The sequence below is a fragment of the Hyposmocoma kahamanoa genome, unplaced genomic scaffold, assembly GCF_003589595.1.
Source record: "Hyposmocoma kahamanoa isolate Upper Pololo Valley unplaced genomic scaffold, ASM358959v1 90417, whole genome shotgun sequence".
NCBI classification, from domain to species: domain Eukaryota; kingdom Metazoa; phylum Arthropoda; class Insecta; order Lepidoptera; family Cosmopterigidae; genus Hyposmocoma; species Hyposmocoma kahamanoa.
Window position 1 is genome coordinate 1 of NW_020654624.1, and position 16692 is coordinate 16692.

General features: G+C 39.2%; 1 protein-coding gene across 1 annotated transcript; it reads left to right on the plus strand.

The window, feature by feature from the left end:
* Positions 1-7159: 7159 nt before the first annotated feature.
* LOC113236249 (nucleolar MIF4G domain-containing protein 1 homolog) lies at positions 7160-13576 on the plus strand. Its single transcript, XM_026472254.1, has 6 exons — positions 7160-7451; positions 8688-8809; positions 10293-10489; positions 11486-11661; positions 12816-12991; positions 13328-13576. Exons 1-6 carry the CDS (start codon positions 7160-7162, stop codon positions 13559-13561), a joined length of 1197 nt encoding a protein of 398 aa, XP_026328039.1. The 3' UTR covers positions 13562-13576.
* Positions 13577-16692: the final 3116 nt, after the last annotated feature.

Consider the following 16692-nt stretch of genomic DNA (forward strand, 5'->3'; position numbering starts at 1 on the left):
TTGTTTTTACATTGTGGCGTCATTTTAGAAATTGGTTGTCTACATTACCATGGATTTAACTAGTGAAAATTTTCGTAGTGTGATTTTCTACGTCTTTAAGTGTAATTGAACAGCTCAGCGGAGCTTCGCTCGGCTTCAAACTGCTTTTGGCGATGAAACAACAAGCAAGACGACTATTTATAGCTGGTTTGCAAAATTCAAACGCGGTCGTGTGAATCTCAGTGACGAATTTCGTGATGATCACCCGTCCACTGCTGTGAACAACAAAAACATCGATGCTGTGCACCGTATGATCAAAACAGACAGGCATGTGACATACCATGAGATCTTTAGGCATAGCCATGAGTCAAATATAATCAATACTACACAAACATTTGAGTGTGAAAAAGCTGTGCTATCGGTGGATCCCACATAATTCGACTAACGCTCAAAAAACGGATCGCGTCTCTTGGTGCAACGCCATGCTTACCAGATTCAACGAAGGGGCGTCAAATTTGGTGTGGGACATAGTAACAGGTGACAAAACATGGATTTATAGTTACGATCCTAAAACAAAGCAGCAATCGAGCGTACTGCCTCCGTGGCCGAACGGTTACCATACCGGACTGCCACGCAGAGGTCCCCGGGTTCGATTCCCGGGCCGGGAGAAATATTTGTATGGCCTACATTTATTTCTCTCGTGAGTTTGGGTGTAATTTGTCGTTGTCTATGTGTGTGTCCATGGCACCCGCGACACAGGGTTTCCCTAGTGCGGGGCTATGTTGAGTGTGTGCGTTATTATTATTATTATTATTATGTATGGGTCTTTCGAGATGAGCCGAAATCAACCAAAGTGGCGCGCGTGCAAAGTGGCTCTAAGAGAATGATTGTTCCTTTTTTAAATAAAACTGGACACGTGGCTACTGTTGCTTTGGAGAATCGTTGTACCGTGATTAGAGATTGGTACACGACCATTTGTTTGCTGAAAGTTATTGACAAACTCCGTAAAAATAACCGTAAACACCGTATCATCTTGCACCACGACAATTTTCTTTTTCTTTTTTTTTTTTTAACGCACACACTCGACATAGCACCGCACTAGGGAAACCCTGTGTCGCGGGTGCCATGGACACACAAATAGACAATTACAAATTACACCCACACTCACGAGACAAATAAATGTAGGCCATACAAATATTTCTCCCGGCCGGGGCCCGGGAATCGAACCTGGGACCTCTGCATGACAGTCCGGCATGGTAACCGTTCGGCCACGGAGGCAGTTATTGAATTGTTGAAGGTGAACAACGTTGACCTTATTAAAAATTCAAACGTCAAAAAGTTACGCGGTCAACGATTTTCATCACCTGAAGAGGCTGTCGAAGAGTGTGAAAAATATGTTTCAGATATTGTCACGGAGGAGTGGCATAAATGTTTTCAAAATTGGTTCATTCGTATGAAAAAGCGCATTAACGCTAACAGAGAATATTTTGAGAAACAATAAATTCATTTTTGACCTTTTATAGTATTTTTTTCTTATTCATTCCGGAAACTTATAGCGCGCCACACGTATAACCCATTTATTCTTGATACTTTTAACCTCGCCTATTTTAAAGACGTCCCCAATCAGATCGTATGTACTCTACCTCTCCCCACGTTTCCATCCATTACGAGTCTATACAATCTCAAATGGCTTTGAAGTTAACAATGAAACTGTTGAATCAATCACTTTGAAAACATATATTATAAAATTGAAGATATACAGGGTGTAACCGCAAGGTGTAGTCATATTAAAGGAGCCAAACCTATACTTGATCTAGACCCTCTGTGCAAAATATCAAATAAAAATAAGTGACTTTTAATGTTGATATAACTTTAATTATGTTTGTATAAATAGTGATTGTCCGAAACAACCACTGCGTCACAACTCTATTGCTAGTTACGTTACTACGACTTCACAAATTCATTAATGAAACCTGGGCGGCCGCAAGCGGGGCGAAAGAACAGCTGACTACAATTGAAATGCCACTGTAAAAACATGATTTGAATATGTTGATAACACGTTAATATTAAGTAACAAAATCTTTAAATACCTAGAAAAATCGAATTATTTCTAACAATATTATTTTATACCATACCTAGGTACGTACTTATTTACATACAATTTAAAGGATATTTATTTACTTATTAAGCCCGTAGTTATGCACGCCTTCATCGTATACACATTCTACATAATTTTGTATTAATACATTTATTTACGACAATTTTACAATAGTGGATACTTTTTTAATTGGTACTTACCTACTGTGCAATTCATACACGTTTTAATGAATTTCCTACGAATTGTAATTCACTGTTGTACAATGTACGAAATATTGACTTGTTTACGATAATTTTGAATAATAAGTACAATCACTACACGCACTGCTGGCACATTTCACACATTTACAGGTAAGGTTCAAAATGCCGACCTCCGTGCAATATGCATATTTCCGTGCGTCGGTACAGAGACTGCTCTACTCTTTGAAGCATCTGCCGAGTGATTTGACTAAACGCCATTTCGATCCGCTGCCTCATTTCTTCTGCGCTTTCACAGGACTCCGCATAAACAATATTTTTATATGACCCCACAAAAAAAATCGAGCGGTGTCAAGTCTGGAGACCACGCTGGCCAGGGTACAGGACCTCCCCGCCCAATCCACTGCGGGAGACGGTCGTTCAGATGGGAACGTACATTTCGAGCAAAATGTGCGGGTGCTCCATCGTGCTAGAAAGTCATCCCGTGTTCCATCACGAGTCTCACGTATTGTGTCACTGGCAGGGCCATCAGAACGTCACCCAAGTCTTCTGTTAGGAATCTTAAATAATTGGCCCCATTCAGACTTGCCGGCAAAAACACTGGACCGATGACGGCACAACCTATTATACCAGCCCACACGTTAATCCGCCACTGGTGTTGAAAATTTGATTCCCTTGATACGCGGGGATTCAAATGAGTCCAAAAATGTTCATTATGCATATTGATAATGCCCGCACGCGTAAATGACGCCTCGTCTGTCCACAGTACCGACGAAGCGAAGTCGGGAGACCTCCCAACCTGGTCGCGGTACCAGCGGCAAAATGCCAAACGTAGATCATAGTCCGCTTGTAACAGCTCCTGCGTTCTTTGAAAATGGTATGGGTGCTGGCCATCATCCCGTAGCACACGCCACACACTCATATGGTTCACACCACCAAAGGCTGCCGCAGCACTACGAGTACTTGTCTTTGGATTGCCGAGAAAATGTTCCAAAACATCTGCCTCGAATTCTGGGTCTCGTGAACTCGGCCGGCCTTCAGAACTGGAACCACGGAACGATCCACTATTATGAAGTCTCATAACCATCTTCCTGAAGCATTCCACAGCAGGAAATGGTCGACGTCGATTTTCTGGGACGCCATCAATAAACTTTGCCCAATAAATTTGGCGAGGCTGGCGCAAGCTCCCATCGGCTGCGCCTACGCACAACATCATCTCTTAGTAATCACTATTGCTTAAGCGTGACATAGTTTAAATAAACACAAAAACAAGACACAAACAAAACGATGACACCTATTTAGTCCTCACAACGCAAACGGCAATTACAGACTGTTACAAAAAATTAAAAAATAGCACCTCTGCCTCAGCGGCGGCACATCAAAGGACGCCGACTGAAACGCAAATTTTGGAATATAGGGTAACGTTTTCATAATGTACCTACAGGGTGAAATTAAAATTATTACCATCCTTTTGAAATAAGACCCTTCTCCTGATACAAATTACATCATTACATACACATTAAACGAATACCTATATCCTACGTCTACGACCTTCAACGTTGCACTGCATACGCCTTTGTTTGTAAACAAGCTCTGACCATCACCCGTACCACTTCCACATAATGCAAGAACTGACTGAGTGATTACGGATATACTGCACTAAGGAGGCAGTCACCCATCGGAAACTCACGACGTCCGAAACGAAAGCCTAACACACTAACCACTACACCATGGAGGCAGTCGACTATAGGAATCAAATCCACGACCTCCGAAACGAAAGCCTAACACTCTAACCACTACACCATGGAGGCAGTCGACTATAGGAATCAAATCCACGACCTCCGAAAACAAAGCCTAACACTAACCACTACACCATGGAGGCAGTCGACTATGGGAATCAAATCCACAACCGCCGAAACGAAAGCCTAACACTCTAACCACTACACCATAGAGGCAGTCGACTATGGGAATCAAATCCACGACTTTCGAAAAGAAAGCCTAACGCTCTAACCACTAGACTATGGAGGCAGTCGACTATGGGAATCAAATCTACGACATCCGCAAAGAAAACCTAACACTCTAACAACTACCCCATAGAGCCAGTCAACTATGAGAATCGAATCCACGACCTCCGAAACGAGTCTAACATTAACCACTAATCCACATCACCATGTATAAAATCAAATGCTGGCGGCGAAAATCAAAGGTGATATTTTTGCCGCCAAAGTTGCCGCCAAAGGCTTGCGACTTCGCTACGATTACGTATCGCGTACGCAAGGCGACTAATCTTGATACTTTGTTTATTTAGGTAAGATTTTTTATGGTTTTACACTATTGCTAATTTAAACTATTCTAAAATATTTCTTTAGATGAGTAGATATTATTAGGAAGTAAGAACCTTAATAGGTTCAACGGATATTAATTATTTCAATTTCACCATGTAATAAACCCATACCCAGAAAGTTGTCGTGTGTAGATAAGTCAAATTAAGCGTAAGCCTGTTGTTAGAAACGTGCGCTCAGCAATAGACGTATGTAAGTTAGTAAAGTACTATTTTTTGCACAAGGTTTAGTCCACTGCACTTGCATAGTAAGTACTGGTTGGAAACTTGACATTCTCGCATCTTTGAAGATTTCGGCAATTATCTCCGAAATCCAAGTTTTCTCGCGATATTTTCATTTCCAAGCAAGTGATGAAAATTTATTTTATTTTTATTTTTTATTTTTTATTTATGGCACAATGTACAGACATCAGATACAGAAAGTGAGGAAAATAAAAACACTTAAAAATTAATACAACAGGCATATCTGTGCCCAATTATTACTGTGCTCAACATTCATTTTAAAACATTTAGATATACTTAAACAGACACTAAATCAATCATAAAAAAAAAATTAAATTAAATTAAAATTACAATAATTAATTCGTGGTCAACGATCAAAACTAATTTCTTGACGTTTACCGACCTTCAGGTTGCACCTTTACGATGAAAGTGTCCCAATACAAAATTTCAACTTTTTGGGAATAAAAAAGAAAATAAGATTTCAAGTTTTTTCATATTTTCATATTATTTTATTTATTACCTACTCTTGAAGTACTAAAGGTGATGGCCTTATTAGTCTTTGAAAATAATGAGGAAAAATGGAACTTTACAACTGAAAATTGTTTCTGATCATTTTAATGTTCAACAATTTAAAAACATAATTTACAAAAACTAGTCGCCAATAGGTCTTTTTTTTAACGATTTTTTGTTATCATTTAACGTATTAAGAATTAAGTCTTTTTAATGTTCATCAGCTAAGCAAGATGTCATAACCCTTGATATTGTTTTGTGGTCCCTGTTTCACAATTAAAAAAGAAGAAAGTCCACGTAGTAAGTCCCTTTAAAAAGTAAGTTACTAAAAAATTTTTTTTTTTTAAATATTAAGCGACGGGTCGAACAAGTCGTGTACCCGGTGGAAAGCGTCACGCCTGTCCATAACAGTAGCACTGCCGCTCGAAGGCTACTGCTACGGCGTCCATCTCTCTGAGACATAGTTGACAAGTCCCATGTGCCTGTAATTTCACCAGCACCCTTACCCTTCAAAACTGTAACACGGTAATGTGGCAGTACTACCCTGGACGAACTCACAAGGAGCTCTACTGCTACTAGTGATTTTTGAATATGATTTTCGGAACGAAAATGGCTCAAATGCTAATCCGTCAGTGGCAGCGTGTTGTCTTTGCAAATGCAGATTCAACAATAAATGCGGCGTTAATATTTCGACGCGGGAGTAGAATTTTTAAACTGAAAGAACAAAATGAAAGGGACCTTTATGAATCAGTGCTATTCGAGCTTTAATTGCACAATTTCATCTTCACCACAGTGTGACTAATGTAACAAAATATTTTTTTAAGATGGTTTTACGGTATAAACTCATTTTTTAATTTTTTGATTTGGGTCGCTTTCATTGTAAGGGTGCGAAGTATTAGTCGGATAATTGCGTCATATTGCGTCATGCGTTAGAAGAAACATACCGACGCCGCCATGCGTTAGAACAGTACCGACGGATAGAAAGAGACAAATTTCATTCATTAAAATACAATAGATGAATGCGTATGGTAAAAAGAAACAGAGATAACTTTAAATATGTGTTTTTTAGAGGACATTAGTTTTATTAATGGATATTAAATGGAAATTTGTGTATTTTGTATGTTTGAAGATATGAAGTTAACGAAACCATATTACGTTATTATGTACTAAGTTTTAAATAATAGTTTTATTATGAACTAGTGTATTTTGGCAAAGTAATCGATAATATTTATTTTTCATTAAATGTTCACACGCATATTACATGAATAAAATAATAATAAATTTAGTAAATTATAACATAGTAATAAGAATATGGCATTAAGTACTTTATCATTTACAATAACATGCCTGAATTTCACAATTTTTTCAAGTTACGTAATTTGGTTGTATTATGATACTCAATAGAGATGTGATGTGACTATTTATTTTCGTTAAATGACATCAGCTGATCGAAACTGTTCATGGCGAAATTTCCATAAATAACGTAGTTTGTACTAAAACAACTTTGCTAAATAGTTTCATACCATTAACTGAATCCGACCTTCAAATATGACTACACCTTGCTGTTACACCCTGTATACACTGGTGTGAAAACACAATTCCTAAAAATTTTCACGATAACACAAAGTTACCTCGAAACTTTACAAGAAAGCCGCTGTATTCAATATCTGTATGTATTTTACATATACCAACGATTTTTTTATATGAACTGAACTAAATAGAACACGTATACTCTACGATATATATTTCGAATAAATAAATAAAATAAATTCTGAAATAAAGCCAGTGTCACTGCCACTCGACACAAGCAAAATGAACCGTATAAGTACGAGAGAAATTTGTATTCGTGCTGAGGTGGTACCGATTCTTAAGGAATGTCTCTATTTTCCAGGCATCTTGAACAAATTAGCTGGCACGAACCTCCATTGGGCATGCACGTCGTTAGAGAATCTCTACTCAAATAACAGCCGTAACTCTGTGAACACAGCGCTCACGCAACTGTGGCTGGACGCGACTGTTGCTGTGGCCGGTACACCGGATCGAATGGTCGCCGAACATGCGGCTTTGGTCGCTGTTTTGCACGCAAACGTGGCTATGGACATAGGTAATACAGCCATGAAAAGATTGTAAACAAGCACCAATTTTTTTAAATTAATTGTATGACTTGGATTCAGTCTTTCAGTGGAAAACATAATAATTATTTACAACAAAAAAAAAAATCAAAGACTAGTGACAGGGTTACCACTTTTATTTTGTCATCTATTACACGGCCTTCTCTCGCCGTTTACACTTAGAAGTAGTCATAGAAGTAAGAATAATAAAGGGGAATATATAAAGAAACTGCTGCTAGTGGAGGAGGCGAGAGAGTCTCTGCTTACCCCGGTGAGACGCATGATACATATTCATGTATGAAAAAGAATCGATTGCTTTTGACTCCATTTTTAAATTCCTTGCGTGATCTAAACTTCCACATACCGGTTTTTTTTTCAAATGTTTGCAGGGTTGCCACTTTTTGTAAAATTGTAAACAGTCAGTCTAATAAATAAAATTTTGCAGAAACGCATTAATAGTAAAGTAACCCTAATGACGTCTTATTTCGACAGTTGGCCCAGTGGTATCCAAATCAATTCGTAAACTACAGAGATACGATAAGATGATGTCTATTTTTGTTAAAAAAGTAGCAGTAGAGTTACTTGTGAAAGAGTTCGTCCAGGGTAGTACTGCCACCTTACCTATTTCTGCCGCAATAATGTGAGCATCACTGCGTTCCGGTTTGGAAGGGTAAAGGTGCTGATGAAATTACAGGCACATGAGACTTGACAACTTGTCTCAGGGTGACGGGCGCAGTGGCAGTACCCCTCCGACCTTTTTGCGATTTAAAGCTCTGAGTGGCACTGCAACTGTTATCGATACGCGTGTAGCTTACCATCAGGCGCACGACTTGTTCGTCCCGTCACTAGGTATTAAAAAAAAGCAATTTTAGGTTTTTTACGACTCTTAATTTGTTGAAATTAAACTAATTGCCTCATTTATTGCGTAATTAATATTTAGTCGATAGAATAATCGAGTGCAATTACTAGCTGCTTGTAAGTTGCCAACCCTTTTGCTCATAGTATAGTGGTCTGCTACAGACCGAGCCCGCAGACCCGGGCAGGATGGTGTGATGGGCCTTGATTCTTGAATCATATCATGGGAAGATTACAAATAAGGCCGCCGACACCAAACCGCAAAACTGTGTCGCCGGGTCGGCGGGTTCGGTCTGTAGACCCCTTAATGTTGTATACGCAGTTCACTGTTCGGCACGTATCATTTTACTGGAACTTAATTTTTTTGTTGCTAGGTGCTTATTTTCTACAAGAGCTGACGAAAAAGTTCGACACCATGATGCAGACTCCACAGCCAGTGGAGGATAAGACCTTAGATAATATCGTTTGTTGTTTGGCACATCTTTATACTTTCAAGGTAAATCTAGATTTTTAATCGACTTCGAAAAAGGGAGGAGGTTCTCAATTCGACTGTACTTTTTTTGTGTATGTTACGCGGTTATATGTCGCACTTGACAACTAACATAGTATTATCTTAAAAATTGCGTTATAGCATATTTTATCTTAAAATTGCGTTATATTAATAATTTATCTCCAAAATTCCGCTATATTTTGTGTCATTCATATACGATTTAATTTCAAAGTGACAGGACAACACTGTCGCTTTGAAACTAAATAGTTAATATTAATATAATTTAAAGCCATCTTGAGGTAATACTATGTTAGCTGTCATGTGGTGCGTGAACCGAACTTGATGATTTTTTTGTTGGAAAGAGAGGAATATTCCACCTCTAAAGGTGGGCAACTAGGGGATGAACCCGGTTTCGCGCACTTTCCGGTAACCGATTTCAATAAAACTTTGCAAATAGATGAAATTTCAGGAACTTTTCAGGTCTGCTTTTTTATAAAAAAGTTGCAATTTATTGTTTTGCATATGTCTGATCATCTATCGCTATTTCTGCCACCAGGCAGTAATGTCAGCATTATTGCGTCCCGGCTTTGATAAGGATGCTGATGAAATTACAGGCAATTGGGACTTTTCTACTTATGTCTCAGGGTGACGGGCGCAGTGGCAGTGCCCCTCAGATCTTTGCGAATTAAAGCTCTAAGCATCTAACATCAGGCGCACGAGTTATTCGTCTCTTCACTTGATATTATATAAAAAAAAGAACTCGATAAGTTGTATTTATAATATTTAACTATTTTAAAATTAATTCCTAAAAAAACCAATAATTTGAACTAAATGTAACGTTTAGTCAATTATACAAATTTTATAAACAATGAAACAAGTTTCTCACACTTGAATATAGTGAGCAAACAACAATATCAACGTACAAATAACATAATTTTAAGAAAATCAATAATACATACGAACAGTAAACAAAATAAGTTTGACGTGACGAAAGTACAGGCAGCAATGTGTCTCGTCTTTTTTTTTGCTTTTTTTGTGAAGGACATTTTGCAAATGGCCGCTGATGACCTTGACTGCGCTACAAAATAAGAGGGCGAGCTGAAGGCTCTTAACCCATTAAAATAAACTTAATGAGGGCGCCCAAGTGGGCACGGACTTCGGCTCAGTGCGCTACTGAGGACTTCCGCCTGAGGATTTACTACTGTACGACCTGTGAGGGGCTCTACTACCTCGCCGGCGAGGACGGTTGTGCGTGTGGAGATAGACTAATTTGCGATCTGGTTGACCTTCAAAGTGGCGAGAGTGATAGGGTCGTTAGAGTCGTTGAGGACTTCCCTTGACCGACGGGTCCTACGTACGCGGTGGGGGTTCCCTAAGGGGGTCATAATTGGATGCAGCCACCACGAGGGGGTTAGGGTGGTGAGGTGGCGCTCGCCACCCCTTTTATAGCTTATAATATATACATTAACGATGACTTATTGGTCTTCAGATTTACCACGCCACACTACTCTACGACATACTATCCCGTTTGCTAGAAGATCTTACAGAAAAGAACATAGACTGCGTTCTCGTGGCGCTGCGCAATGTAGGTGGCGTTTTACGTAAAGAGGAGCCATTGGCGTTGAAGAATTTTATACATGACACGCAGAGCAGGGTTGCCAAAATTACTGAGGATGCTGCCACTGGGTAAGTTACATTTACGCTAGCATAGAATACGTATATTCCACTTTGCTTCCTCCTTCTAAATGCGCATTGCAAAAGAAGAGAATAATAATATTAACGCACACACTCACCATAGCCCGTACTAGGGAAACCCTGTGTCGCGGGTGCCATGGACACACATATAGACAACCACAAATTACACCCAAACTCACGAGAGAAATAAATGTAGGCCATACAAATATTTCTCCCGGCCCGGGATCTCTGCGTGGCAGTCGGGCATGGTTACCGTACGGCCACCTTTATCTTATTATCTCGATAAGTTTCTCGATAAATATGCCTTGATAATTATCGAGTAAGTTATCAGATAATTATCATATCAACTAAATATCTTGATAACTTCGAGCCCTGGTTTCCCAAAACCTACAATTTGGGGCTACTCAAGGCTAGAAGAGTAGCATTTTTAGACAATCACGTACCAGTAATAGCAATAAACCTCCTTGTGAAAGAGTTTGTCCAGGCAAGTACTGCCACCTTACCTATTTCTGCCCCCAAGCAGTAATGTGAGCATTAGTGCATTCCGGTTTTGAAGGGTGCTGGTGAAATTACTGGCAACTTATGTCTCAGGGTGACGGGCGCAGTGGCAGTCCCTTTAAGATTTTTGCGACTTAAACCTCTGAGTGGCACTGAAACTGTTAAGAACAGGCGTGTCGCTTGCCACCAGGCACACTTGGTAATATATACCAAGTGTTGGGACGAATAAATCGTGCGCCTGTCCATAGCAGTTGGAGTACCACTCAGAGTTTTAAATCGCCCAGAAGCATAAGTTGACAAGTCCCATGTGCCTGTAATTTCACCAACACCCCTTACCCTTCCAACGCGGAACGCAGTAATGCTCACATTACTGCTTGGCGGCAGAAATTGGTAAGATTGCTCTACCTGACTGGATGAACTCTTTGACAAGGAGCTCTACTAAAGTGCAGTTAAGTTCATTAGCGGTAGATGAAAAAAATATCGTTCCAGGTCCCGAATAAAATTCCTCCTAGAAGTGCTTTTAGCAGTGAAGAACAACAATCTCGCAAAAATACCTAACTACGACCCGACGTATAGCGAGCATTTGCGAAAGCATATTAGAACCATCATTCGGAAAGGCAACTACATAACGCCGCTTAATATACGACTCGAGGACTTGTTAAAAGGTAATGTTCCCATTTTATATCAAATGAAGGATAGGAAGTTAAACTATTTTTCCGGATTTAAATCGCGTATATTTGTTCTTTCAAACAAATCAACGTTTCGGGCCCTTTACAGGTCCCATGGTCACGGTAGACTGAGGTTTTTCTTGATGATTTTTTAAATCATATTAAACCATTAATCAAACGGAAATTAGTAATAAAATCAAACTGATTAATGGGTAGTATTGCAGTCTTATGTATGCTTGAGATATCTAATCATAGGAAATACTCGATCCCAAGAAGTATCAATCAGTAGCGCTCCTTAGCAATGGGCGAGTCGAGCTATTTAACTCGATTAACTCGAGTTACTCCCACGACGAGTCAACTCGAGTTACTTTTTTAATATCTCGGTCGGTTCGGTGACCTTCGGAGCACGCTCGAGTCGCGAGCGACGGGCGAGTCGAGTTATTTAACTCAAGTTACTCCCACAACGAGTCAACTCGAGCTACTTTTTTTGAACTAGAGCTAGCTCGGTTCGGTTTCCGCCAAGTCGAACACTTCATTCATACAGCGCGTCAGCAATTCGTGCTCACTCGTTCAGTTCGGCGACCTTCGGAGCACGCTCGAGTCGCGATCGGCACGGTGGTCGTGTCCAACTCGGTGAATCGTCGGTTCGAGTTGTACTCGCGACTCGCGGTTGCTCTGTTATACCCAGTCACGTCAACTCGAGTAGCTCAAATTGAAAAAAATATAACTCGCCCCATCGCCAGACCTCCTTATGAAAGAGTTCGTCAAGGGTCTACCACATTACCTATTTCTGCCGCCAAGCAGTAATGTCAGCTTTACTACGTTCCAGTTTTCAAGGGTGCTGTTGAAATTACAGGCACATGGGACTTGTCAACTTATGTCTCAGGGTGACGGGCGCAGTGGCAGTGCCCCTTAGATCTTTTGCGATTTAAAGCTCTGAGTGGCAGTGCAACTGTTGTGGACAGGCGTGTCGCTTTCCACCAGGCGCACGACTTGTTCGTCCCGTCACTTAGTTTCATAAAAAAAATTGAAAAATGTAACATGCAGTGCTTATTATCGACTTAACTTTCACATAAATGTACTTTACCTACTTATAAGGCTTTTTTAGAACAATCAATTATCATTAATATTATAGCATTATGCACTTCCAGCGGAAGAACGTGGTAAATGGTGGATAGTAGGCTCCGCATGGGAGGGTAACCGACCTAAGCAAGAAGCGGTTAAAGCAGTCCCTTACATGGACATGAAATTGTTGGAACTGGCAAGAAAACAGAGAATGAACACTGACGTCAGACGGGGCGTGTTTTGTGTTATCATGAGCGCTGAGGTAAGTTACGTGGTTTATTTAAATTTCCATAACATTTAGATAATATCTAATTCATATGCATATACACATGTACCTATTTATACCGACAAGCAGTAATGTCAGCATTACTACGCTCCGGTCCGAACCCCCTGAAACAGAACCTTTTTGAAAATTTGTTACATAGTATATATATTTTTTATTTTATTAAAAATAAAATATAATGCGCACTGCATTTGACCTCCATCTCACCAGATGAATAATAATAAGGTCAAAGATATAGCATGCACACCTAAATAATGCCTATTCACTCTCGCCTTGAAAAGGTGCGTGATATAATTTGTGTGTGCAAATTTCCAGGACTACATGGACGCGTTCGAAAAGCTGCAACACCTGGGCCTGCGCGGGCAGCAGGACCGTGAAATTGTACACGTGCTGTTAGCCTGCTGTTTGAATGAAAAGACCTATAACCCTTACTACGCCGTGCTCGGACAGAAGTTGTGTGATACCGACCGCAAATACCAGGTACTTTATAACGTTCATTTGATAACGATGATGAATAAACGTATTACGATTCGTAATATTTTATTTTGACTACCAGTTTAAAGTGGTCTTGTTTTCTATCAGAAAGTTAAGCTTGCGCAGTCCCTTAACTTATTTAGCTGAACATTTTTTTGTTTAAACACCATTAATTGGTGATAAGAACAAGTTTGCTATGAGTGGCCGTACCAGGCGTTGGCGGTACCGTATGGTTGTATTTCGCTGGGAACGAAGGGTTGTTATATTATCATTTTAGTTGTACGTAAAGGTTGTAAACATAACTTGAAAATATTAATAGTCGATGCTACCTCAAATGGCTTTTGTTGATTCCGCATAATAGTCAAATTGTTGAATCAATCACTTTGAAAAAACTATATAATAAAATTGAGGTTATACTCTGATTACTATACGGTGTGACAGCACGATTCCTTAAAAATTTCGCGATAGGAAAAACCAAACTTACCTCGAAATTTTACAAGAAAACCGCTGTATTCAGTACCTACTGAATACAGCGGTTTTCATATGATGTTCGCGCCTAGCTCATTTGAGCTTATTTGTATATGTTATTAAGTCATTGCTACAACTAATTCACCAGGCGCTAACTTGCCTGCTTGTTTTTTTTTGTATAACTACCGCACAAAATTTTGCATTCATTTTTCGGTCTTCGCTCTGTTCGGTTTCCTTAACATATAAAATTCAAAATTGTACTTAAGCCAGTAATTAAACCTGTAAAATACCTTAACGAGTTTATTTTAAGCTCCATATGTCCTCTACGAGACATATACCAATGTAAAAAGTACCTACTTTACATATACCAATGATTTTTTTTTATATCAACTGAACTAAATGGATCAAGTATATAGTATACGATATACTTTATGGCTTTAGTTTCGTTTGTAAAAAATAACTTTTGAAATAAAGCCGGTGTCCCTACCGCTCGACCCGCGCAATAGACCCGATTCAGGGGGCCTACTATGAGCTTATAAACAGCCAGCAAGGTCCATGCAATTAACTTGACGTGGTAAAACTGAATTGCTTTAATTCATATCATGACCTACACAAAGTTGAACGGGAATGGCATGGCAGGATGAGTTTCACTTTTTAAACGTTAATTATTGTCTCTGACTGGCTAGCTGACATGATATGGAACTACATACTAAATCATATGAAAGAAATACACAGATGTACTATCCTGGGAGCGTTCAAGCATTGTTAACCGATTGTGTTGAAAAAGAAAGTAATTATTTTTTTAAATTAATTTTATTTTTGATTATACTTACTACGTTGTTTTGTAATATCGGCAACTTTTCAATCGTACTTAACAATTCGTCGTACGACAAAATTACATGTCATATTAAGTCATTATCATTGAAATTAATAAGGTGAGTTTGTGATTTGATAACATAATTGTAACGTATCTTGTATTCGTATATTTTCATTGATTGCAATTATAGTTAAATTTGGCACTATTTAAAAGTTATTTTACGATTTTCGGTTAATAAAATTATTAAAATTCTATTTTAAAATTGCAATAACATTCATGCCAATAATTTATCAACAATACTTTAAAAATTGGGAACTCGGAACTAAAATTTTCAAAAAACGTTCAATAGTTAATAATATTTATTTATTGACAATTGGCTATATAGCCTATAAAGATAACAAATAATTATAAAACTGAAAATATAATAAAACTTAAACGAAACTTTTTTAAATGTAACAAAATCTAAAAAAAGTTAGTCACGGAGTAACTTTTTTGAATTGCTTATTTTTACAGATTTGATGGCAAATGGCACGTCATGATACGATTTTGCTATGAAAGAAAAGGTGAACGGATTTCGAAAGGGGAACGTAAACTGCATAGACAGTGAATTGTTTTTGTGAGGTCATAGTACGAATTTGACAGGCAATCCAACTTACGGGCTTAAATAGGATTGCTCTAAGAGCTCATAGTAGGCCCCCAGTACGGTAAATGTAAGACATTTTACATAATAGTCGTGCGCAGCAAGACTGTCACGCCTCATACTGAGATAGGCAGAGAGAATGAACTTCAAATATCATGGTTTGGTAGTTTTTTCATGTACAATTAGGACGCGTGTACTCGCCAAGAAATTCGACTTGTCTGCTACAGGAAAGATGAGAATGGTCTTGTACGCGACAAAAACTTTGTCGTGTCTGTTGCAGACGAGAAAATGATGAGTATGTAGGTACATGATACGAATGCTTTCGGATGGACGTACGTAGGGTTTTTTTTATATAAAATCAAGTGACGGGACGGACAAGTCGTGCGCCTGATTAAGCTACACGCCTGTCCATAACAGGCAGTGCTACTGCGCCCATTACCCTGAGACATAAGTTGACAAGTCTCATGTGCCTGTAATTACACCAGCACCCTTCAAAACCGGAACACAGTAATGCTGACATTACTGCTTGGCGGCAGAAATAGGTAAGGTGGCAGTACTACCCTGAATGAACTCTCTCACAAGAAGCTCTACTGCTATACGAGTCTTCCATGTAGCTGTCGGTTTACTACCGACTGTGGGAAGAAATATGGTTCCACGCGCACAAACGTACGTTTACTGACAATGCACTTCATCCCGCCCTATACAACAGCGGCAGAGCGCGTCGTGTCAGGGGTAGACAAGATTTTTTTCTTGTCCGGATTTTTGCGTAGACCCGGCGACTCTTCTTAGCGTGGACAAGCGTCTTTACTGTGTACAGGATTATTTTTAAAATACTAACAACCTTCAAGACTAGACAACTAACATCATAAGGGTTGAAACACAAAACTGCGAATCGGCGAGATGCGAATTCGCAACGCTGATGATCATTCCTTCGACGATCGTCAACGTTACTGAACGTATTTTTTAAACTAGGTAGCGACAGGGATCCTAAAAACAGTGTTGCACTGCTATTATTGATAAGAAAATACAGGAAAAAAACACAAAAACATTAATGTCGCAAGATTGCGAAGCAATTCGCAAATTCTTGCGATGCGTCGTGCGAGCTCGTAGATTTCTGCGATGCGACGTCGCAATCACGTTTCTCAAATCTCGTTTTGTGTTTGGACCCTACACAACAACTTTTATTCCATGTCTTTTAATAATTAAAAAAAAGGAGAAGGTTCACGATTCGACTGTTTTTTTTTTTGTATGTATCTTATGCGATTACTGTGGCATTTGTGA

Excerpts from the sequence above, each read along its gene's own strand:
- LOC113236249 (XM_026472254.1), top strand. The coding sequence starts at position 7,160 with ATGAACCGTATAAGTACGAGAGAAATTTGTATTCGTGCTGAGGTGGTA. Across the intron at positions 8,810-10,292 it reads CACATCTTTATACTTTCAAG|ATTTACCACGCCACACTACT; the intron begins GTAAATCTAGAT and ends ATTGGTCTTCAG. Across the intron at positions 10,490-11,485 it reads ACTGAGGATGCTGCCACTGG|GTCCCGAATAAAATTCCTCC; the intron begins GTAAGTTACATT and ends ATATCGTTCCAG.